Source organism: Asparagus officinalis, chromosome 8 (genome assembly GCF_001876935.1).
Source record: "Asparagus officinalis chromosome 8, Aspof.V1, whole genome shotgun sequence".
Classification (NCBI taxonomy): domain Eukaryota; kingdom Viridiplantae; phylum Streptophyta; class Magnoliopsida; order Asparagales; family Asparagaceae; genus Asparagus; species Asparagus officinalis.
Window position 1 is genome coordinate 125,701,500 of NC_033801.1, and position 25,873 is coordinate 125,727,372.

The following is a 25,873-nucleotide window of genomic DNA, read 5'->3' on the forward strand; positions in this document are numbered from 1 at the left end:
AGTTTCCTTTGAAAAATAAGAATATAGAGGTTGACTTGTGCTTTTGTGAAAACGAAAGCCAGAGCTATCACTCAGGTGATATCGCTTCCGCGGCGTGAAGGCGTGACTCTGCGCCCAACAACATCCGATCATTAGCGCTTGTTTGGAGAGCATTGGTTGGATGAAGCTCGTTCAGTTATTTGATCAATCTCGTTTTGTTATTTTGTTTCTTTCGTATTACCTAGGTGTAGCCGATGCTACTTTTTATAGTGGTAATACTTGTATTGTTTGGGTTGTTCCATCAGGCCCTGTTTGGTTTGAAGGAAAGTAAAGAAAAGGAAAAGAAAGTGCCACAGATAGTATCTTTCCCTTGTTTGGAATGAAAGAAAATGAAAATGAAAGTGAATGTTAATATCATGGTAGAAAGTCTCATATATTCTCAATTCTCTTCCCCTTTCCCGATGTTGTGTTAAATAAACACAGAGCTAGAAAATAGAGAGACAATCACAAATACAATATTTATGTGGTTCGATCAAATTGATCTACGTCCACGATAAGAGGGGGTTTCATTATATTTTTGTTTTTCTCAAATTACAACTCTCATACAAAATGAATTTAAGAGTTGTTGTTTTGTAGCTCCCTCACAGATGTTGTAAACTCACTTCGGATAACTTGAGAGAATGCTTTTTTAGAGCCCTTCATAATAAATCACGCAGAGATCAAAAGATCTCACCTTTTGATTGTGATTTGATTGGGGAGGACCCACCAGAGAAAATGACTTCAAACAAAAAATCCTATTGATTCTTGTTGAGAATGATTGATATCCAATCAATCACTTTATTTCTTGCTCAAGATTTGTTCGGCCTGAGATTTCAAAATGGGTCCCACTTATTTTGTATTCAAGCCAAAAATCAACAATCTCCACCTTGGATTGAATTCTCAAACATCAATAGCTAGTGAATTTCACCCGTCTTGCAAACAATGTCCCAAATGGGGCCGCCTAACAAGTGCGAACGCCTCCCAAATTTAAGCAGTACTTGAACTTGAAGGCCGGGATCGATTTGGTCAACATGTCAGCTGGGTTGTCTGCAGTACCAATCTTTTTCATCGTGATGTTTCTTTCAGCAGTTGCCTCATGAATGAAATGATATCTGACATTAATATGCTTTGTTCTCTCATGATGTGCTGAGTTTTTACTTAGATGTATTGTGCTCTGATTGTCGCAAAATAGAACTGAACTAGCCTCCTGCTGTAGTCCAAGCTCCCTCACGAGATTTCTCAACCAAATGGCCTCTTTTACCGCTTCTGCTGCTGCCATGTATTCTGTCTCTGTAGTAGACAAAGCAACTGTCGACTGTAGAGTCGATCTCCAACTAATAGCTGAGTCAGAAAGAGTAAAAAGATAAGCAGTCAAAGATCTTCTTTTATCGAGATCACCTGCATAGTCAGAATCCACAAAACCTACAACTGAGGCTCCCAAAGTACTGCTATCAAAAACTAAACCCAAATCTGAGGTATCCCTGAGATACCGAAGGATCCACTTCACTGCTTCTCAGTGTGCTTTTCCTGGTTGAGCCATGTATCTGCTCACTACACTGACTGCATGGGCAATGTCTGGACGAGTGCAAATCGTAGCATACATAATGCTACTCACTGCATTAGAGTATGGAACTCGGGACATCTCCTTCTTCTTGTTCTCACTTGTAGGTGAATCTGAAGCCGAGAGCCTAAAGTGAGGAGCCAAAGGAGTCGTAACAGGCTTGACCCTTTTTATCCCAAAGCGTTCAAGCACCTTTTTAATATAACTCTTATGTGAGAGATATAAAGTTCCAGCTTTACTGTCCCTCCTGATCTCCATACCTAAGATCTTCTTTGCTGCACCAAGATCTTTCATCTCAAACTCATCACTGAGTTGTTTCTTCAAAATAAGAATCTGTGACATGTTCTTAGCAGCAATAAGCATTTCATCGACATATAATAGAAGATAAATAAAAGAATCATCTCCTAGATGCATGTAGTACACACAACTATCATAAGTACTTCTTGAGTACCCATGACTAAGCATAAAATTATCAAACCTCTTGTACCACTGTCTGGGAGATTGCTTCAGGTTATACAAAGATTTCTTCAATCTGCAAACTTGATCTTCTTTACCTTCTACGAAGTATCCCTCTGGCTGAGACATGTAGATAGTCTCCTCAACTTCGCCATGTAAACAAAGTTGAGTTAAGAACAAAGTTGAATGGGAGAGGTATCGATAGGCAGGCTGATGGTCTGCTAGCTAGAGGAAGAATGAAGACCAGAGAGGGTGATAAAGGGCAATCCAAAAATCGTTCAAAGTCCAGGTCAGCCCAAAACAAGAAACATGTGGAGTGTTTCTACTATCACAAGAAAGGACATTACAAGTCAGAATGCTATGGTCTAAAGAAGAAAGACAACCAGCATGGTGAAACCTCAGATTTAACTAATACGGCAAAGGCTGATACTGACGTTGTTGCTGAGACGGTTCTTGCAGTTTATCCCTTGGATGACTGTTCACTACACTGACTGCATGGGCAATGTCTGGACGAGTGCAAATCATAACATACATAATGCTACCCACTGCATTAGAGTATGGAACTCGGGACATCTCCTTCTTCTTGTTCTCACTTGTAGGTGAATCTGAAGCCGAGAGCCTAAAGTGAGGAGCCAACCACATGCATTCAATGTTACTTATCCTAGCTCATGTAAATGACCTGAAGACTGGTCCTCGTTTTTACACAGAAAGAGAGATATTTGAGGCCCTTTCAAAAGTTGAAGGGCTCAATGAGGACGCACAGCTTGTAGCTTATGACTATCTTATTGAGGATGCGGCTCGAGGGAGGAACTTTATTGGGTTACCAATTCAATGAAGGAAAAGGTGGTTGGAGATTAAGCTTGGATGGGCATCACACAATCTTAGTATTGATATGAGGAGGTAATTTGATTTACATTGTACTTATTTTATTGCATAATTCATTGAGTTACCAATTCATCGGAAGAAAAGATTGTTGTATTTAACTTTACATACTATACAATCAAAACAAAAACAAGACAAATGCATACAGCCATGGATGAGAGTATATGCATCCAATGGGCTATTCTATGTAATGATGATACAAGGAAAATGAATTTAGTGACTGCATCATTGAAGGTAGAAAACTACATTTGTAAGCAACAATTGATTGAGGTACACATTCTCCACAAAGGGCATAGTTGAGGATCTAGATAAAACATTACCATTCAAAAATTATTAAATCACTCACTAATGCCTTTCCCTTCTGATTAAGGAGAAAAATAAAATTGGAGTTCTTAAATTGATTCTGCAAGTGAATTTCTTCGGCTCACCTTTGTTTTCCCTTCATTTTTTTTACTTTCATAACTCTTGTAGTTGTTCCATTTATCACTTGAGAAAAATTAATTGAAGCATATTTCTTATCGTGATTTAAGATTCTGATGACTAATCTTAGGAAAAGAACCATGATAGGATGAGTGGTAGTGTCATTTTTCTTCTAAAAGAATGTTAAGACTTCATTTTATAGGTTTTTGATGTTTATATTGTACTTATTTGAATTTTTTTGAATTAATTTCAGATGATGAAGGACGTGAGATTGATGTCTTGATGGGCTCACTAAAGTCAAAAATTAAGGACTTCGACAGATTAAGATTTTCTATATGAAATTGATTGTAATTGACTATGTTGGTTAAGATTTTCTATATGACATTGGTTGTAATAGATTTTATGACTAGAAATGGATTTTACTTTATATTAGGAATATCATGACATGTATGTTTTGGTGGAAAGTTGGTTCTTTCATTAGTGGACTCATTACAACTTCAGTCGTTATAATGAACTTAACAAAAATAAAAACAAAAGATTACAACTCTCTTAAAACACACACAACGGACGTTTATCACCCGTTGTTTACGTGGGATCTTTATGTGTGCCGGGGTTTATCCGTACATCATCGACCGATCAGATCAAGATATAAATTTCGTTGACTCGCAAAGGAGTCAAGAAATTAAAGTAACTATCTCGACAAAGCGAGATAATCACTCTTCTCGAGAATCACAGCTAGGTGCGATCTTAAGGAAAATGGATGAACGAATGCAAATCTCTTGAACTCTTCCTCTTTATGCTGAATAGCTCGCCGAGATCTCTTTCTCCTCTCTGAAATTCGTGCTCCTCACTCTTTAGTTCGACAAAGCTTTTCTAATGCTCAAGAATTCCTGATCCGTACAAATGAAGGCTCTAGGGCTGTATTTATAGGCTTCAGAATCTAGATTTTCGAATAAGAACAGCCGATAACCTCTTATCTTCAGTTAGAATCACGTTCAAATCAGTTGAGGGGCTGTTGGATCATAATCTACCGAAATTTCGACAGTTAATAGCGAAAAATAGTGAGAAACAACATTTTCGCGACCTGAGACAACTTCTGTATCTCGGCTGGTTGAGATACTCGTTGTGTCTCGGTTTCGACCGAGATGCCGCTTTGCGCACCTTTGACTATTTTCTCTGTAATTTTCTTATACGATCTCGAAATGATGTTATTAAAGATGAGTTGGAAAGCTGATGAAGAGATTTACAACTTTTATCTTTTAATATTCTTCAGATTCGAATCGTATCATGGTCAAAATATGTGAGATATCATTGGTGTCCTGCAGGTGTGAAATAGCCTGGACCATCTCGGTTATTTTGGCTTTAACTTTCACGTTCGATCTCAGAATAAGGTGATCCAAGATACATTGGAAATCTGATGAATATATCTACAACTTTTTTCTTTGAGCTTCTTCAGATTCAAATCGTATCATGGTCAAAATAGCTCTATCAGTCCCGAGACACACATTGTGTCTCGGCCTTGGCCGAGATACATATTATGTCTCGGCCTTGTTTTTAGCTCTAATTTTCATGCCCGATCTCGGAATGAGGTGATTAAAGATGCATTAGAAATATGATAAAGAGATTTATAACTTTTGTATTTTGAGATTCTTCATATTCAAATTGTATCATGTCCAAAACAGCTCTATCAGGCCCGACACACACATTGTGTATCAGCCTTGTTTTGGCTCTAACTTTTATGTCCAATCTCAGAATGGGGTGATCCAAGATGCGTTAGAAAGCTGATAAAGAGATATAAAACTTTTGTTTTTTTGAGCTTCTTTAGATTCAAATTGCATCATGGCTGAAATAGCTCTATCAAGCCCGAGACACACATTGTGTCTCGGCTTTGTTTTGGCTCTAACTGTCACGTCCGATCTCAGAATGAGGCAATTTAAAGTGCGTTGGAAAGCTGAAGAAGAGATCTACAACCTCCCATAGGTGAATCATACATGGAGTGTATGAGATATGAGTGGCGCTTTGCCTTTCATGAGTGAGACGTAACTCCTGATTGGATCGTCTCTTTGTTATTTTGCTGTCCCGTTGATTCGTAAGCTTCGTCAACTCGCTTCATACACTTGTCGGCATCAGATAATCCTTCTTGACTCGGATAATTATGTTTATCGTCTTCTCTCTATTTCGAGCTGCGTGTGGGAACCTATAGGTAATTTTTGACGCCTACAATATATTTTAGGTTTGTTTTAGTTCTTTCATTGACCTTTCTTTATGCAAATAGGATGTGTGAGAAATGTTATTCTGTTATTAGTGAAATTGTAGTTATACTTCTACTTGTTAATGTTTACAAACTTGATGTTGATGGCCACTCAAGTTTTTGTGTTAGGAAATTGTCAATTTTTTTAAATACATGTTTATGAACTTGTTACTTCCCATGATACGAACAATACTGATTTTGAATAATTATGCTTGAAAGTACGTCATTTTCTAGATCTTATTTGGAATCGTCTTTCTTTACATGAGGTTATGAGTAACTTGTAAGTCCAAGACCATGTAAGATTATATGCAAATTAGAGCCATCGTAAATTTGACTCAATTTTCTTGAGTTAAGATTGTACGAACATGTTCGGTAACTTATAATTTTTTTGAAAATATGATAGAATCACAATTACATTTAATTATTTTTTGTAAATTATTTAAAAATCTAAATCTAATACCAAAAAGTATGAATCAAAATTATGTTGTGATAATTTTCTTCCTCTTTTTCTCAGAAAGGTAACCAAACGAAAAAAATTGACTTTTGAATTTTCTTCTAACTTTCCTTACAATATTCTTTCTAACAAAACAATAAAAAGAATATCATTTTCTTTTCTTTTTCTTTTCCTGTCTTTTTTACTTTCTCTTACTTTTTCTTTTCTCCCCTTTCTCGCAAACCAAACATAGCCTTAAACACAAGTTATTAAAATGATTTCAAACTCCTCATCAAAACTTTAGAGTTTTGCTACTATAGAAGAGCTTTGACATAGGGCCTCTTTGATTGTCAAGAGAAATTAGAAAATTATGATTATAGGCAATTGACAACATTCTTTTGTTTGTTCGATTATGAGAAAAGAAAGAAAAGGAAGGAAAAAAAACATGTGCATGGGAGGCCCACCCTTAGATATGTATCTGGAAAACATGTGCATGGATATGTATCTGGTGCATTGTGCTCCCGGACATCAGCTTCATTAGTTGGTCTCGTGACTTGAGCATCCAATGACATTCGAAACCCTAAGGTCAACGCCGGACAACACGCAACCCTAGGTCAACGCCAGTCAACGCGTTGCAATCAAACAGTCGACGTACGACGTTCGAAACCCTAGGGTTAACGCCGGACAACGTGTAACCCTAGGTCAACGCCATTCAACGCGTTGCGATCAAAAAGTCAACGTACGACGTTCAAAACCCTAAGGTCAACGCCGGATAACGCGTAACCCTAGGTCAACGCCGATCAATGCGTTGCAATGAAAGAATCAATATTCCGAAAAGTATACGAGTATAAACTACTTCTTAATACTCCAATAAGGTATATGAGTATAAACTATTCCCTAATTTTGGTTGAGAAGTTTCTGGAGAGTATTTTTCTAAAAATATTCTTAAGGATAACTCAACAACACTACGCCGGACAACGCGTTGCAGATAAAGACTCGACGCCAACAATCGATGGTCAGCTAAAGATTAGAAAGTCAGGAATCGACTTCAAGTTTAAAATTCCGACAACGGTCAGACAATAAATGCAGCACCGGAACTCTTACAGACATTCGACAAAGCACCGAATAGCCTGGAGAATTGAAGGAATCAAGAACGGAAGTCATTCCACCCCCCCCCCCCCCCCCCAAAAAAAAAAAAAGGAAACAGAAGTAGAAACGGCTTGGAAATGGAAATATGGGTCGCAACCCATTTTTAATGGACCATTTCCCATATTTAGGTTTTTAGGAAATTAACCAAACACGTCCATGGTATAAAACATTATGGTTATGATCGATTCTCATCCAACTATCGAATCAAACTACTTGCGCTGTCTCTATTTGTTCATCCATGATTGGAATTAGACTAAATGACACTCAAATACGTTATTGTTTCACTATCTTTATATTTAAATACTCTTAAGTTATAAAAAGTTGTACTTTAATACTATAATTTGCAAAAGAGTAGCATTTTAATATCCTAAATTGTAAAAAATGGACATGTTTAATACCTTCTGCAACTTGCACGTGAGAATATTTCTAGAAATATTCCCGTGTTATTAACCCATTGTATTTTTATAATTGTATTGACCCTATCTATTGCCGTACTTACCACTATATTCTAAAAATACTCTTCATCTTTTTATTAAATTTGACATTCGTTTTTATGGAGGGATATTTTTGTTGTAACGGGTTTTTTAATAGTGTGTACAATATTCTAACAGTGGACAATATAAGATATTTATGTGCTAGTTTTGACAATTTAGGATATTTAAGTATAAAGATGGTGAAACAATAAAATATTTAAGTACAATTTCGCCAAGAATTAGTCAAACATTAACAATTAATGTATTAAAATTGCTAAAATTTTGCGATGCGTTGATAGCGTATCTTATCGCTTGCATTTGTTTAAAGTTTATATTTCTTCTGACTGTCGCCCTTTAAATTGCTAAAAGACAACTGCTGAAATTGGGTAGCAAACAACCTGTATTCGCTTTTTACGTATAAAGATGGTGAAACAATAAAATATTTAAGTACAATTTCGCCAAGAATTAGTCAAACATTAACAATTAATGTATTAAAATTGCTAAAATTTTGCGATGCGTTGATAGCGTATCTTATCGCTTGCATTTGTTTAAAGTTTATATTTCTTCTGACTGTCGCCCTTTAAATTGCTAAAAGACAACTGCTGAAATTGGGTAGCAAACAACCTGTATTCGCTTTTTACGTATAAAGATGGTGAAACAATAAAATATTTAAGTACAATTTCGCCAAGAATTAGTCAAACATTAACAATTAATGTATTAAAATTGCTAAAATTTTGCGATGCGTTGATAGCGTATCTTATCGCTTGCATTTGTTTAAAGTTTATATTTTTCCTGACTGTCGCCCTTTAAATTGCTAAAAGCTTTAAATTGCTAAAAGACAACTGCTGAAATTGGGTAGCAAACAACCTGTATTCGCTTTTTACGTATAAAGATGGTGAAACAATAAAATATTTAAGTACAATTTCGCCAAGAATTAGTCAAACATTAGCAATTGATGTATTAAAATTGCTAAAAATTTTGCGATGCGTTGATAGCGTATCTTATCGCTTGCATTTGTTTAAAGTTTATATTTCTCCTGACTGCCGCCCTTTAAATTGCTAAAAGACAACCGCTGAAATTGGGTAGCAAACAACCTGTATCCGCTTTTTACGTACTTTAAAGTTCGGATTTATGTAAGCCCAAAGCCCAATGCCCATCTTAACTATTAATTATAAAAAAGGCCTCGGCCTGTATATTTAATGCGAACGCTCACAGTGATTAATTTGTAACCGCCAATCTCGTGGGACTTACGCGCTGCAGATGATGACACGTGTTGAAACTCGAAATCCAACGATCCGTAAAGATTTGAAAAGTCTTCAGCAGTGTGCGAGCCGCTCAGAAGTTAATTTTTTTTTGACAGCTGGCGGGAACCTTATGGTTGCACCGGCCAAGTTGAGGTAGTTAATAACTTAATGGTAGAGCTGAATTTAGGTGTTGGGCCCCACTAGACAGTGGGGCCCACGAAAGTAAGATATGGCCCCACTTTGACAGCTCAGACAACATGTGACTAATTAATGAATGCTCATGGATGGCTTATTTGTTGAAATTAATCACAAGTTGCTTTATATATAATCATAAGTTTTTTTTCCGATTTACACATCATTTCTAGGTTCTTATTCTTTGTTAACTCATAAGGACAAATTATGCAAAAATGCAAAGCGTTGGACTTAAACTCACGCGATGGTATGTATTTTTTTCGCAAGTTTACTTTATATTTGTAATCGATGCGAAATGAACTTTAACATTTCTCATGTGAAAATCTCAGTTATTGTGTTGACACTATCAAGTTTTAGTGAAAATTAAGGGTTATATCCCGTGAGCTTTCTCGTTCAAAGTGCAGTTTCTAACTTCAAATATATCAAAACTCTTATAAAACTAGGAGACAGGTCATATTTAACAAAATTCTTGTTAAATATTGGGTTCTTGTTGATATTTGTATTACTAAATTCATTTTTAATGTATTTTAGCTACATATTGGGTGGCATTGACTTTTTTATTCATTACCAGGATTGCAAAGACCTCATCTCCAAAGGCAAAACAAAACAGCACTTGACTTTTTCACTCTTCAACGCTTCCTTGCTTTGTTCAAGTCCTCTCTCTCTCTCTCTCTAAAACTTTGACAAGAAATCAAGAGAAGCTGTAGATAACAGAAACAGAGAGACTCAGTCAGATCTTCTTCTTTGACCACAATCTCCTCTATATCTCTTTTTGAGGTTCACAAATTTCTTCAGCTCTTCAAGTTTAATTTCTTCAGTCCTTTTCTTCTTCACTCATTCATCCATTTACAGAAGAAGAGGAAGAAACTATTAAAGGGTCCTTCATCAATCAAGGTATAGCTCTACGCACCCTGTTTCTTTGTTCATTAATCAACTAAACAACTATATTCCAATCTCTTCATTGATCAATTGTTTATTTCATTAAGAATTCTCTTTTTGCTAAGGCCCTTGTGATTAATTTCCCTCATATTGACTGATTTCTTGGATAATATCTATAATACCTTGTTACTATAGATATTATCCAAAGAATTTTTTTTTCCTTTTGCAAAATTGTCTAGTATAATCTTGTTATTCAAGATTTTACATCGATATAAGTTCAGTGTAGAGCTAAAATCAAGCAATGTAAACTTGTAGATTCATTAGCTTTAAGCTAGGTAAAGGGGCCATCTAGTTGAATTCCATATACTTACCAGAGAATAAATGCAGGGCTAATTTTATAAAATTGAATCCACAAGTAATTGTTCACACTTTCAGATAAAAGTTGTAACAAATGAATCTTTGTGTTCTAGTTTAGGTGCTCAGATTAAAATGGTGAACACGGTTGCTAAAGTACGCCTAGTGAGATGCCCGAAATGCCTCAAGCTTCTTCCTGAATTTGCAGATGTTCCTATGTATCAGTGTGGTGGATGTGGTTCTATTCTTCGAGGTAAATTCTTCATCTATTTACACGAGTATTCGAGACTTTGCATGTTGTCAGAAACCGGGAAAGATTACTCATATACTTGATGAAATTGAAGAGGACAATATTATGTACTTATACACAAAGTACAGGCTATCTATAGTGTGAAAAAACTATAAGAATGAAGATGAACTTTGATGTTCAATTGTTCTTTCTGTGCAGCGAAAAACTGTAGTATCAGTAAAGAGAGTGCCTCTTCTTTAGGATCACCTGTAACTGTCACTTCTCGAAGTATATCAGATAACGAGTCCTCAGGTGATGGATTGTCCTCCTCTACGCAAAATATAGATCTTTCCTCATTGAATCATGAAGAAGTAAATAGTACCAATCGAAATCACAGCCATGAGGAAGGAGAATTTTTAACTACTGATGAGAGCAAAGAATCCTCAAATGGTGTATCTTGTAGCACTGAAGAGAGAGATGCCGATAGTTCCAGTCTACTTGGTTTCAGTTGCAAGGATGAGGATAAAGAAGAAGAGAAAGAAGAGAAATCTTCAAATCTCAGCAATGAAGTATCAGGAGAGGAAATAGTCGATAGAGAACACGAAGATACAAAAAGCAACAGTTTTAGCTCACCAGCTTCTTCTTCTTCTTCTTCTTCTTCTTCTTCTTCTTCAATTGAGCGAGTTCCTGAAAAGTATCGACTCAAGTCTAGAAGGACATTCAGAAGTCAACCAAGTTCAGGTTCAGGCATCTCCAAAGCAAAGGAAGGAGGAGGAGATATATACAATGCTAGTAAACAAAAAAGAATGGCATCGTTGGGCTCTGAGAGCTTTTATTCCGTAGAAAGCTCGATTGAACCTGAGAATGAAGTACCCTCTCGTTCTCCATCAAAAGATTTACGTCATGTCAAGAGAAATTCATCTGGGCATCAAAATGAAAGCAATTCCATGAGATTGAAGAACCTGAACCAGAATCGAGAAGAGTTGATACAACTGGTCGAGGAACTAAAAGATAAATTAGGCAAAGAATATGCACAAAAGTATTGTATTCAGTCCTCAAAAATGCCTCTCTCATATCTTCATCCCCATCTCAAGGCAAATGAACCAATTCAGCCTTTGCGTAAGTCTCGGCCACTGAAGAGATTTTATCGTCCAGTTCTAGGTGGAGCTCCCTTCGTCATCTGCTACAAATGCTTCGAGATGTTGCATATGCCTGCAGACTTTCTTATATCGAAGAAAAGGTTGAATAAATTGAAATGCGGGTTTTGTTCTGAGATTTTATTGCTGCCATTTCCTGCAAGGGCTTATCCAGTTCCACAGGCTTCTTCGGCTGAGAATGAAAATTGTTCAGAAGGTCCAATTTCTTATTCTGAAGAGTATGGGGTTTCTTGTACTGAGAGCAGTTCTGCTGAGGCTGAGCCTGCGTTGAATGTTTCTGGGGTTTCTTCTAATCAGGGTGAGGATCTTAAAGGTTTGGGTTTACCTTTGCATCGGATTATGGGGTACGCTTCAGCAAGATATTTATTGTGAGAGTGTCTATCCTTGAACCAGTGCAATTCAAAAGACTTGGGCTGTTAAGGAAAGACGATTCTTCAAAGGGACTGAATGTTAGAATGCCATAGTAAAATCGGTTGTAAATAGAACCCTGCAGAAATTGGTGAAGCATGTGTGATTTCGACAGAGTTTGTTTGCCTCTTGTATGAAGAGGAAAGTATGTGCATTGTTTCATTGTTTTCATTGAATAGAGCACCTGTATTGTTCTCGTTACAATCATTTTGTGATTAGCGCATGCAGATTCTTGGATTTACAAGGGATCATGTCCTCTCCGTAGTCCCTCTTGAATTTCTAGCCTTTTCCATATATACGTCCTTCTAAAAGTAGTAGTTTGTTCATTTACCCTCCAAAATTTTTAAGTTTAATGTACACTCTTAAAAATGTATATTAAAATCGCTTACACACTTTTTAATGTATTAAAAAAATATCTATCATCACTACAGGGCATATTACCCATATTATTTTGCACCTCTGTTTGCTATCACGAAGGAAAAACAGTGGTTTGAATTACTTAAGAACTGTATTCGTTTGTTATCAAACCTGTGAATTACTTTATTTGGGCGAACCTTCAAACAATTCAAAAGCAAGATAAGCTTGACATAACTATATTCTTGATACTATAAACATTTTTCATCTTTAATATCTCGTATGACACAGATACAAGGGCTCTAACAATCGAACAGTTACTTATATATACAAATAATAATAATAATAATAATAATAATAATAAGAAGAAAAAAGACTAGTCACTGTGTGAAAATTTATATAGATACAGTATAGAATTCAGAATCTCACTGATACCGCTTCATGCCCCTCATCCTTCTGCGATTGGAGACAACAGTGATCCTTTGATCCTGGAGCATGTTCATGTTAGGCGCTAATAATCGAGTATAGCGATCAAAATATAGAAGTTGCTTTATAAGGAGTGCAAACTCCCTTGGAAACTTTAATCCATATGATTCGCTGACACGAACCTGCAATACAAAATTGATAATAAAAGTAAGAACGCATATCTGTTGGGAAAAACCCCTGTGCCGAGATCCAATACCAAATAGCCGAGAGATGAACAAACACACCAAACAATAGCACAAACACAATAACACCAGTTTTAACGTGGTTCGGCGAGATGCCTACGTCCACGGGGCAAGGAAGGGGGGGTTTTCACTATTAGAAATCAAGGGGATACAACTAGGGTTACAAATCTCACAAGAAACCCTCCCAACTCACTCTTGATCTTTCCAGAATGCTCCAACAATAGAAGCCCAAGAAATCCCCCACAATGGCTGCTGAAACCCTCTTGCCTTAACCCTAGAACCGTGACTTTAGGTATTTATAGAAAACCCAAACGAAACGGATCGTCTTGCCAAAAAAACTAGCCCAAAACCGCTGCTGCGGTCGACCGTGGCGGTCGCCGACCGCATGCCTCGCGGTCGACTGCCACGGTCGACCGCACCAAATCCAGAAACATGCTTCCAAAATCCAGAGAAAACGCGGTCGACGCCCAAAGATCCAAACACACAGTGAGGTCTGTGCACGAACGCGGGCGACCGCCACGGTCGACCGCCAACCTGCCGACTGCCATATGCCTGATTTCTGCCATTTCTACAAATCTCCACCTCAGCGAAGATTCTACCAAACTGAGCCGACACCAACCAAACCAATTTGCCTCACTTGTTGCATCCAGTATGCCATGACAACAGACTCATGACAACGGACCGTATCCACAACACGTCGAGACCCAAACGGGAGTGCGAACACTCACCCCAAACCAACTGTCTACTCACCAAATCGGCTACATCAAAACTGACTGCATACGTATCCTCTCCAAGGAATCAAGCCTTCACGTAGTTCACCCAATGGCCTCCAAAGACCTTCAATCCAAAAGAAGAGTCCTTAACTCTTCACCAATACCAACATCCAAAGTGCGACTGATAGCGTCACCAACGGCCTCATACTGAAACGATCCAAACACCTCCACCTGAGGTGAACCAATGGCTGTATCCAAGCTACATCCACCAGCTGCACTCGAAACTGATAACTCGTCATCTGCATCCTGAACAATCTGATCCCCAAACTGTGTCACCTTAGCCGGAATCTCAACTAATGCAAAATAACCTGGAGTATGTGGAGTAAGCTCCACCCAATGTGGAGTAGCATCACCCTCCACCCGCTGCGATATCCTACTGATCTGATCAATACTCTTCACCTGCGGAGAGTCCAAATTGACATACCTGCTCAGACCAAACTCAGAAGCTCCCGACTGATAGCCAGACGAACCCCTGAATCTCAAATGCGCAATCAGATCCAATCTCACATCCACGATGTGACCAAGTGCTGGGTAGCCCAATATCCGACGCCAACCAAAATCTGAAACAGCTCCACCAGATCTAACAATATCTAACGCAGCAGTCGACAACCTCATAAGATGGCTCAAACTTGTCAGAGCCCGAATACCAAATCCACTGCTCAACAACCAACGTCGATCCTCCTCCAGAAAAGAACGGCCTACAGAATCCGCCATCTCATCTCGTCGCCCCACTGTCTCCTCTCCTATGAAGTGTCTCCAACTGCCATGAGCTCGGCACCAATGCAAGAAAAAACCCCTACTATAACTAGTACGACGTGTAACCTTTCTGCCCATACACCTCCTCCAACTGTTGCAGACTACTAGGGCTTCATACCAACGGGACTTGGTTGTAACCCATAAATGCTTAGTACAATCCCCAACATAGAAAACAAAATACCGGTTACCTCCCAATGATGCCTCCTTAGAAGGCCCCCCCAATGCCTAACTAAACACCTCCTAAAAGACTCATCGATCAGTGGATAGAAGTGCCAAACTCCACCACGGTCTTCTCGCTCATCCCAATGTGCTCAAAGGACTTCAATCTACAGGTCATAGCACTCCTCAACAATCTATGCACGGCATAACCAATCATATACCCCAACACCAAACAATATCACAGTCTAGCCAAAGAAGTCATCAGCGCTCTATCAATCACCGTGCTCCCAAGCAGGTAATATAAGTTACTCCTCCTGACACCCTTCATCATAATCATGGACCAAGGTTTTAAATGTCGGATGTCATGTTCATGTCGGATGGCTGAAATCCATGTCGGATAGCGGAAATCGGGGATATATCGGGGGACATTAACTAAATATCGGATTGCCATATCGGGTAGTGCGCATATGTATAATATCATGTCCTAAATGTAATCTAAGCATTCATAAATTCAATATAAGCATACTTTATAAATTCTATAGACTAAACATATAAAAAAGTAAATAATTTATGAATTTGGGTTCATAAATTCTTTCTATCGGGTTCATACGAAACCCTTAAACATGAGAACGGGTCAAACGGGTTTGGATATTTATCACTAAACCCAAATCTGATAACAAAAAACAGATCTTAAAAAAAAGTACTATATCGGTTGATTTTTCAAAGCTAAAAAATAGGCCGATATGCCCGATATGACCCTGATATTTCCGATTTGACCCTGAAAACCGACATACGAGTTGAAAATGTCCATGTCGTGTCGGTCAAGTCCTCAAACCGATATGTCGGCCGACATGTCCGACATGTCAGCCGATATTTAAAACCTTGTCATGGACCCCAATATGACCTTCAAGAGAGAATCCGCCAAGGTCACCCTATAATCAGCTGCCTCTAATACACCAAGTGAAATGATATTCTTCCTCAGCTGAGGAACGACCCTCACATCAACCAACTCCCGAATCATCCCGTCACTCATCTGAATCTGAACAGTACCAATACCACCAATAGGACATCTGTGATCATTACCCATAAGTACATCATCCCCTCTTTCCAACTCTTGAAAGTTGGAGAACCAATCCCTCCTAGGACATATGTGATAAGTAGCACATGAATCCAACATCCACTCGGTGGAGTTGGCCACACCAACTGACGGAAGAGCTGGGCATGAATAGCCCAAAGAATCTGAATCTGAAACGTCGCCACTAGCCTTGGCAACATTCAACTCTGAAGCTTGAATAACTTTCCCCTTATTCTTCCCGGCTTACAATTTTGGGCATTCGACTTTCCAATGTTCATCCTCTCTATAAAAGGCATATTGATTCCTACCAACTGCAGGATGCCCCCTCTAGACCGCGACCTCCTACCACGGTTTGGACTTCTAGCTCTTACAACCAATGCCCCAGCAACCGGCTCAATGGAAGTCTCATTGTCCTTCTTTCGAAGTTGATTATTCACAAGAGCCGCGGTGACCTTACTATACAAAAGAGATGCCTTCATATTAATAAGAGTGAGGACGAAGGTCTCATATTCCTCGTCGGGCAAGGAACTCAATAACAACAATGTTTTGTCATCTTCTTCAACCATAACATCTACATTCGCCAAATCTGCAAGTAGCTTCGTGTAGTGATTCATGTGATCACTAATGGATGACTCATTCTTCAATTGAAAGCGATAAAACCTCCTCTTCAAATGTAAACGATTTTCGACGCTGGCTCTTCGTCAAATACTTGCCCTCTAGGACTTCTCAAATCTTCTTTGCCGAAGTCTCATTCATTACATCATATTTTAGATCTTGAGTAAAACAAGACCTAATTACACCACACGCCGTTCTATTCATTTTCTTCCAAACCTTCTCATCAATGTCGTTCGATTTCCCGTCCAACTCCAACGTATCTTCCAAATTTTGCGTATTTAGCGCATCTATGACTTCGTATCTCCAAAGTCCAAAATTATTTGTGCTATCGAACTTCTCCACATCTATCTTCATAGAATGGACATTCAAACTTTGGACGGTCTTCACACTAGAAGAACCCTCCTCACTTTTATCTTTCCCGGTCATATATCTCAAAGCACCCATGTTTGTGGGAAAATTGCAATGAAAAGAATAAAGAAAATTAATTTGTATTTCTTTGATTCCGATTACAACTTGATTACAAAAGAGGAGAGAACGGATTTGATTCTCCTCTTTGTTTAAAACTGGGTTCTTCTTGGTAGCGGTGGAGTGCCTCCTTCAATTGCTCGCGTCGAAATTGCTCTCCGTTGACGATCCGCTGTTTTGCTTCACTGGAACGATATCTTCTCCTCACGATTTGACGTTGTGGAGAACTTGCGTGGCAAGTTTGAGAACTCTGAACGAGTTTAGAAGAACTCTGTAAAAGAGTTGATTTGAACCGAAGATCGGTTAATAAGCCAAGGCTAGAAGAAAGCTCTGGTGGTCGATCTTAGCTGAGGATGAACGTCGATCTCCCTCTTGCTGCCAATTCTCAGATCCGAAAAATCCAGCCAAAAACCCCCGCCCGGAACTCAGTTGAGTTTATCCATATTTATAGGGAATTAAGGGGTGTAACCGCCCCCTTAATTCTCTCCATAATGGGGTGTAACCGCCCCCAAATCGTGGGAAACGGTTTTAGAACCGTTCAGCTCATGTTGAATGAGTCAAATTAACAATGCCCACGTTGGCGTTCAGGATCCTAACTCCACATTTTAGACTGGAGACGCGGAGTTGGGTACCCGCAGGGCGTAGAAAAACGCGAGGGTCGACCTTGGCGTTTTTTGATGTTGTGACGCGGGGTTCGACCCTGGCGTTTTGATGTTGTAACGCGGGTTCGACCTTGGCGTTTTGATGTTGTAACGCGGGTTTCGACCCTGGCGTTTTTTGATGTTGTGACGCGGGGTTCGACCCTGGCGTTTTGATGTTATAACGCGGGGTTCGACCCTGGCGTTTTGATGTTGTAACGCGGGTTCGACCTTGGCGTTTTGATGTTGAAACATGGGGAGGACCTCCGCGTCTTGCCTTGCAGAGATTATCACCAAGTAATCTCTTTTTGTCATAGCGTTGCAAAGATCATTGTCTTGTAATCTTCGTCTTGGCTCCTTGAGAATATGAGAGTCGTCAGATTGTAACTCCCGATGTTGATTGTGAAGGTTGTTGAAGTAGAGCTTCCATCAGTTGTCGTGAAGGTCGTCAGATTATAACCTTCAGCAATCTACGCGAAAGTCTTCAGATTACAGCCTTCTGGAAGTCGTCGGATTGTAACTTCCATCATTGGTGGTTGATGGGGGATAAGCTATCTATTGTGATTTTTAGACAGCTTACAACCCAATAAATAATTACGGAACGAACAAGAAATAGATCCAAATTGAACAAAGATAGAATTTTTACCACAAAGATTTCACCTTTATCACCAACCGAAGCTCTAGATGAACTTTCCAACTGATCTACACCTCCAAAAAGCCCAAGCGTTACACAAAGCTTTGATACCACTTGTTGAGGAAACCCCTGTGTCGAGATCCAATACCAAATAACCGAGAGAGATGAACAAACACACCAAACAATAGCACAAACACAATAACACCAGTTTTAACGTGGTTCGACGAGATGCCTACGTCCACGGGGTAAGGAAGGGGGAGTTTTTACTATTAGAAATCAAGGGGATACAACTAGGGTTACAAATCTCACGAGAAACCCTCCCAAATCACTCTTGATCTCTCCCAAATGCTCCAACAATAGAAGCCCAAGAAATCTCCCACAATGGCTGCTAAATCCCTCTTGCCTTAACCCTAGAACCGTGACTTTGGGTATTTATAGAAAACCCAAACGAAACGGGTCTGCAAACAGAACCAGCCCAAAACCGCTGCGGCGATCGACCGTGGCGGTCGACCGCGATGCCATCGCGGTCGACTGCCACGATCGACCGCACCAAATCCAGAACAGGCTCCAAAGTCCAGAGAAAAACGCGGTCGACCGCCAAAGACCCAAACACACAGTGAGGTCTGTGCACGAACGCGGTTGACCGTTACGGTCGACCGCTAACCTGTCGACTGTCATATGCCTGATTACTGCCATTTCTACAATATCTTGATCAAAGACACATCAGACAGTTAATAATAGATGGAACCGACTCATTCTACATGTTACAAATTTTCACAGGTTGTATAGAGAATAATCATTGCATATGGTGAAGGCTTAACTAAGATTTATCCATGTTATCTACATTTCTTAAACGAAACAGTTTTAAGCATTATCGAAACTTAAGGTCAGTTATCTAAGGTTCATGAAAGGTTCCTCGGTTGGATTCTTCTGCAAACCAGATATATGGATAAGATATCTGCCTGCTAGGCACAAGCAAAATATATCTTGATTCATGAGCTTAAATTGCATTAGGACAATTTTCCTACCCATACAGCAGCCTTCTAAACAAGAAACCTTTCCCATAGTTTCCTAAGCCAGTAATCAGTAATGAATTCAAAGTGTCAATATCTGGTAAGCCCAATCACCATTTCATGCAGCATAATCATTTTAGTATTATGTTATTGAGAATAAAGGTTTAGATGACTCAAATAATGGCTGCCATTATGAAGAAATCAGTTTACCAAATCAAGAAATAGGGCATTCATCTGGTTCTCATCCACAACTACATTAGCAGAGACAGCAGCTGCATTTGGTCCTCTCGCAGTTGCAACAACAATTTCTGTGTCTAGATCCTGCCAGTACAGAGCAAAGTGAAAAAAAAAGCAAGAATCATATCTAGGAAATACTATAGGAAAAGTATAATAAAAAAATATGATAGAATTCATTGTTCAGATCACCAAAGTCCATTAATAAGAAGGCTTAATGATTCACGTCTTCTGTTACTCAACCATCATTGTGTACAATTGGCGCATGCACATGTACGTGTCTTGAAATTACAACTTGGTTACTAGGTATTCTTGCTTTACAGTAGAAAACCTTCTAAAGTTTTCCTGATATAATGGTGTTGTTTCATCACTAGTAATTATTTGGTATTTGATACCAAAACTATGCAGAGCTTTATTAACGAGAAAATAATATATTGCTAGACTCATCTGGCTAAAGAAATAACCAGTACCTTTATTGAGGAGAAAACATTTTGCAAGTCTCTGGCAAAGGCCTTAGAATCTACATTCTTTTCTGTAGCACCCATTTCAATCAAGGCAGATGCCATAGAATCATAATCTTCACTTGCAAAGGATGCCAAAAAAATCTCCATAGCGGCCCATGTTTTTGGAGATATTCGTCCAACAATTCCTGAAAGAACTAATCTGATTAATATGCACAAAAATTATGCTATAAATGTAGTAAAAATACATATACACATCATCAAAACAATGTAAGTAATAGCTCACTTTGCCATCAACTAATCTAGACTTTCAAAAGAAGTATGATTGACGATCAAAACTTCATAAATAGATCATAGTTAATTATCAATATATACATCAATAGGTCCTCCTTCAAAACACATGATAAGGGCAGCACTTTATTTTTCCTGTTAATTTTCAAAATAAAATCCACTAGGTGTCGGGCTAGTAGTTAAAACTTAAAACTTGTTTAAAATCAGGATTTGTATAATACACATCATCAAAACAATGTAAGTAATAGCTCACTTTGCCATCAATTAATCTAGACTTTGGAAAGAAGTATGATTGACCATCAAGACTTCATAAATAGATCATAGTTAATTATCAATATTAATATATATATACATCCATAGGTCCTCCTTCAAAACACATGATAACAGCAGCACTTTATTTTTCCTGTCACTTTTTAAAATAAAATACACTAGGTGTGCAGGCTAGTAGTTAAAACTTAAAACTTGTTCAGAATCAGGATTTGTATATAAGGAAACGGTTAGCATCTTAAAGTAATATTATTATACGTTCCATAAATAGTTGATACATATATTTGTAATTTATATAACATAATAAAATTAATAAGCAAAGCCCTGTAGCTCTGACACATAGCTTAATAGTAGATGTGAAAATTAATTTATCCTAGACTGTGCTCATTCATAAAGTTACAGGTGTAATTGCGAGATGCTACAGAAGAAAGAGACTAAAGTATACGCAATTTGGATCCCAGATGGCTCCGGTGGGACTTACCAAAATCAAGAAACCCGATCTTGCCATCACGAAGCAACCATAGGTTCCCTGCATGGACATCTGCATGAAAGGTGTCACATGCAATCAAGCTTCCAAACCTACAGAACAATGGCATCATTGCATTTAAGCCTTTTCTTATGAGCAAATATTAACAATGCAATAATAGATATCAAAATAGAAGTAGAGGTTTAATACCAGACATTAAGTGCAGTTACAAGAGCTGTCTCAGGATCAGGAACAAGTGATCTTATAGAATCAAGATCAGTGAGAGGAACTCCATAAAGCCTCTCCATTGTCAATATTCGTCTAGAGCTGCAATGGTGATAGACTTTTGGCGCCTTTGCTTGTCCCTCAAGTCCCATGGTCTCTAAATATCTCCGGAAAGTCTCAATATTTACAGCCTCTTTTTGGAAATCTACCTCTTCAAGCATTGATTCTCTTATATCTCCAACAACGCCTACCTAGTGCGGTAATTTAAAACGGGTTGCTTTCAGAAAATGTTTCCAGAGAAGTTAGCCAACACAAACAAAAAGAGGGAGAAGGTGGTTTTTCTTTTCTTTTCTTGCTTTCTTTTTTTTCTTTGGGGGGTGGGGTGGGGCATTACATTTCTGGACAATACACGAAAAGAACCAAGGCTAGACAAAAAGTCAAACTTCCCAACTCTAATAGAAAGTTAAACCACAAGCTCCAGTGTATGATAAAACTTCTCGTTAACACTAAGTGTATTTCTTGGGATAAAATTTGATAATTATAAAAAATTTAACAAGTAGACACGGATTGAAGGAAATATTTGTTTCAGATCAAGTAGTAAATTAATCCTCTGCACCGGAGAGATTAATTCAGCGTAGAGCCTTAGGAACAAGCAGAATAACTTCAATCATTGATAATATAGCAAATGGTAAGGCTAAGAAACCATCCATGACTTAGTTGTGGTTGTTATTGTTGTTGTTGTTGTTATATATGTGTATGTAATATGTAGTCCTTAAAATTTTCTGCCTGTAAACTTTGTTGCATTAAGAGTATTTCAGTTTTAATTATTGAAATATTTGTGTTTGTGTGTCGTACATCAATTTAGCCTAGAATTGTGTCATCAAATTCAGTTGTTCACCCTTTAGATTTCATTTTTTTTTCCATGACACCAGCAATATGATATTAGAATATCCATGACTACATTAATTGTGGACCATAAATGCCTCCCTAGAGCTAAATCTAAACAACATTTGCACATTGTTCCTTCAAGACCTTCCTCTCCTCCCTTCGAAGTTATTAAGACCTTGACACAACAAGTATAGGATGTATTGCTTTGATCATGGCCTTAGTGGGTTAGGTTCGAATACTTTTTTGTTGCAAATGTTGTGTAATTATAGTAATATAAGCTCATGTAAGATATATGATCAAATGATGGGTTATGGTCCTGAGAAGGAGCTAGTGCCTTTTTTAGTAAGTTAACTTGAGCGATCATTTAGGTCATTTAGGTTTAGGTAGAAATCTTGCTTTAAATTTGATTTTTTTATTGATATAGTTTGGGATTGACATGGTAGTAGAATGTCATTATTTGTAACATTATTGCATAATACATTATCATTAATAATATACCACACTTACTTTCAATGAAGTATCACATAGTGAAACACCATCTTTTAAAGGCTACAAGTGCTATAGGTCACCTGACAATTCAAGAAAATTCTCTCTTAGTAGTCACAAGAGCTATATACAACCGCTGAAAAGTTCGTCTTCTATTGCTAATCCAAATTGCATATTTCATGTTCTTCTGCAGAAGAACAGGCAGTTAGAGTTCAAATCATGTTAGTGATTTGGACTTGATATGAATCCTATCTAAAATCCTCAGAGGAAATGGATACATTGAAGGATTTGGATCTACTCGCTACACATAACAAGTACCTTGGGTCCAATGCTAAGAAGTCTTTTTTTGGAGAGAGAATTCAAGGGATTATCATTTAGATTCTCTTTGGATGGTTTGACCACATTTTAAAATGTATGCTTACCTGAAGATGAGAACAATATACGTTATAAAGTGAAGGAGAAGATGTAAGCTTACAATCAAAACTAGCCAGTCATTGCAATGTAAGTATATGTGGGACACCAAGTGTGGGGAGAAAATATATAGGGGAAAGTTTGGAATAAATGAAAAATTGCTACCTCATGCTTTTCACAGGCTAAAAAACTAGTAAGGATATTATCTCATAGAGAGGAAGTAAATCTATTATATTTAAAAGTTGCATATATAACTGCAGTGAATCCAGATTCAGTTATGTGAGGTGTTTGTTTTTTACCATAAAAATCGTAATTTTTTGCTGTAAAAGGTGAAATCTTTTCATGGTTTAAAATTTCATAGCTTGTTTTTTACCATAAGTTTTTTATTCTTCAATATAATCCAGATTCACTGGAGTGAATCCAGATTCACTGGAGTGAATCCAGATTCACTGGAGTGAATCCAGATTCACTGGAGTGAATCCAGATTCACTGGAGTGAATCCAGATTCACTGGAGTGAATCCAGATTCACTGGAGTGAATCCAGATTCACTGGAGTGAATCCAGATTCACTGGAGTGAATCCAGATTCACTGGAGTGAATCCAGATTCACTGGAGTGAATCCAGATTCACTGGAGTGAATCCAGATTCACTGGAGTGAATCCAGATTCACTGGAGTGAATCCAGATTCACTGGAGTGAATCCAGATTCACTGGAGTGAATCCAGATTCACTGGAGTGAATCCAGATTCACTGGAGTGAATCCAGATTCACTGGAGTGAATCCAGATTCACTGGAGTGAATCCAGATTCACTGGAGTGAATCCAGATTCACTGGAGTGAATCCAGATTCACTGGAGTGAATCCAGATTCACTGGAGTGAATCCAGATTCACTGGAGTGAATCCAGATTCACTCCAGCGAAAGCTTGGATGGTTAGGATGGTTTTTAATGAATTGTTGAAGAAATAAATGCATGTGCTGTAATTTTGAAGAAATAAACGCATGAGTGAATCTAGATTCACTGTAGTGAATCCAGATTCAGTTATGTGAGGTGTTTGTTTTTTACCATAAAAATCGTAACTTTTTGCTGTAAAATGTGAAATCTTATAATGATTTAAAATTTTATAGCTTATTTTTTACCATAAATTTCTTATTCTTTTTTTTTTTGCAGATTTGCTATTGTTTGATAACGAGTTTCAGTCCACTGAATCTGGATTCAATTCAGTGAATCTGGATTCACTCTAATGAATCGAGCTTCAATATAATCCAGATTCAATGGAGTGAATCCAGATTCACTGGAGTGAATCCAGATTCACTCCAGCGAAAGCTTGGATGGTTAGGATGATTTTTAATGAATTGTTGTTGTGTTCTTCATACGAAGATGGAAGATGATAGAAGATGGAAGTGAGTTACAGAGAGCAGGAAGCGAGTTAGAGAGAGAAATGGGGAAATGGAGAACTCAATAGAGAAGCATTAATGTTGTTAGCCACCATTAATGTAGTGAATTGTTCCACGTGTTGTATTTTTGGTTTCCAATGTTGCCAGCCACCATTTTACAGGGTGTACTGCTTTGCTGTTATATGAAATCACGGAGGATAATTACAAAAATAAATAATATCATTATTCAGTTGAAATAACAAATTTGCCCCTAAGAATAGACAAATGTGCTTGGTTGTCTTAGTTGATTTTGATTCTCATACATTTATCTATGACTATTAGAAGGTTCATGCATATTTGCAGTCCAACCCAAAATTGCGGCCTACATGAGGTTCATGATTGAATTCTTGTTGAAGAAGGATTTCTAGTGGCCTATATGAAATAGATTAGGACTTCAAGGTCCTAGGGATAATATTCCTTATTAAAGGAATAGGGTGCATGTGATTTGATATTACCATGTAGTTGATTTTTTGAGAACCTGAAAGCATCTATTTGTGGTGCGCGGATTCCAAAGCAAGGAGAGAGAGAAATAGAGAGAGAAGAAGTTGATTTTCAGATTGCTCGATTGTCCGATTGTAGTGGTTCAAACATCATTTTCTTCATAACGACAACGCCGTCAGGAATATGATGTTGGTTTCTCCATAGGTGTTGCAGATTTGAGTTGAGACAGATTTTTGGGTTTTGATACCCTGGAGGTAACACTGTATTTTCTCTTGTGATTTAATCATCAAGTTTGAATGTAGCTTAAACAAATGGTATAACAATGAAAAATGGAAATTTGGAGGGAAGTATGAGGGTATTTTTGTAATTATGTGTCTCTAGAGAATTACATGAGACTATTCAAGCAGCTGGAATTGTGGGATTATGGGAGGAGAGCAATTGAAACGGTTGCCAAAAAAGAATCCAAAGCAAAAGAATTTGAATGGTTTGTTTGGATTGTGGAATTGGATTTCTTTCTTTTTCTTTTTCTTTTTGTTCTTTAATCAGCTAGATATGAGATGTAACTTTAAAGGTTGAAGTAATTATATCCATCAACAATATAATTAAGTAAAAGGGTTTAAGTTCTTGTGCCTAGGGTAAATGTTAGGGATACAGACTATGTATGGGTAATCTATTTTCATTTTGTTTTATTTTTTCTAGGTGTATCTATCCTATTGAGCAAATCCCTACTGAACAAATGCAACATATGGATGACACAATTTGAATTGAACAATCTTATATACATTATATAACTTTTATCTATTTTATTTTACATTCGGATTATACAAAGGATTAGTTGTACTATAATATCCTAAAATAGTTTTGAGACCTTATGAGGTTCAAATTTATGCAAATAATAATTCAAAGATTTTAAGTTATAGTTAAGCTTGTTCACGAAGTGGCATAAACTTATGTTAGTCAAAATTTTCTAGAATTTTTTTCTTGGAAAATTCTTTATAAGTTTTAGTAGATTTA

At 37.8% G+C, this 25,873-nt stretch overlaps 2 protein-coding genes across 5 annotated transcripts in view; one reads left to right on the forward strand and one right to left on the reverse strand.

The window, feature by feature from the left end:
• LOC109822983 (uncharacterized protein DDB_G0271670) lies at nt 9,278-12,307 on the forward strand. Of its 3 annotated transcripts, XM_020389286.1 has the most exons (5): nt 9,278-9,326; nt 9,651-9,856; nt 9,932-9,973; nt 10,434-10,565; nt 10,761-12,307. In XM_020389286.1, exons 4-5 carry the CDS (start codon nt 10,448-10,450, stop codon nt 12,068-12,070), a joined length of 1,428 nt encoding a protein of 475 aa, XP_020244875.1. In that variant the 5' UTR covers nt 9,278-9,326; nt 9,651-9,856; nt 9,932-9,973; nt 10,434-10,447; the 3' UTR covers nt 12,071-12,307. The 3 variants fall into 3 exon arrangements, with proteins under 3 accessions (XP_020244875.1, XP_020244873.1, XP_020244874.1); XM_020389284.1 differs by having other exon boundaries at nt 9,651-9,973; nt 10,429-10,565; XM_020389285.1 differs by having other exon boundaries at nt 9,651-9,973.
• LOC109820050 (uncharacterized aarF domain-containing protein kinase At5g05200, chloroplastic) overlaps nt 12,690-25,873 on the reverse strand; it is a 19,593-nt gene continuing 6,409 nt past the window's right edge. Inside the window, exons 7-11 of one of the 2 annotated variants that reach the window (XM_020386108.1) lie at nt 21,186-21,451; nt 20,991-21,088; nt 19,961-20,139; nt 19,467-19,577; nt 12,690-13,068 (exon numbers count right to left, since the gene is read on the reverse strand). In XM_020386108.1, the coding sequence (XP_020241697.1) occupies nt 12,886-13,068; nt 19,467-19,577; nt 19,961-20,139; nt 20,991-21,088; nt 21,186-21,451 (837 nt within the window). In that variant the 3' untranslated portion in view covers nt 12,690-12,885. The remainder of the gene's footprint in view (nt 13,069-19,466; nt 19,578-19,960; nt 20,140-20,990; nt 21,089-21,185; nt 21,452-25,873) is intronic. The other variant, XM_020386109.1, reaches the window with a different exon arrangement.

Coding starts and splice junctions, on each gene's coding strand:
- LOC109822983 (XM_020389284.1), top strand. CDS start 10,448: ATGGTGAACACGGTTGCTAAAGTACGCCTAGTGAGATGCCCGAAATGC. Junction 10,566..10,760: donor ATGTGGTTCTATTCTTCGAG/GTAAATTCTTCA, acceptor CTTTCTGTGCAG/CGAAAAACTGTAGTATCAGT.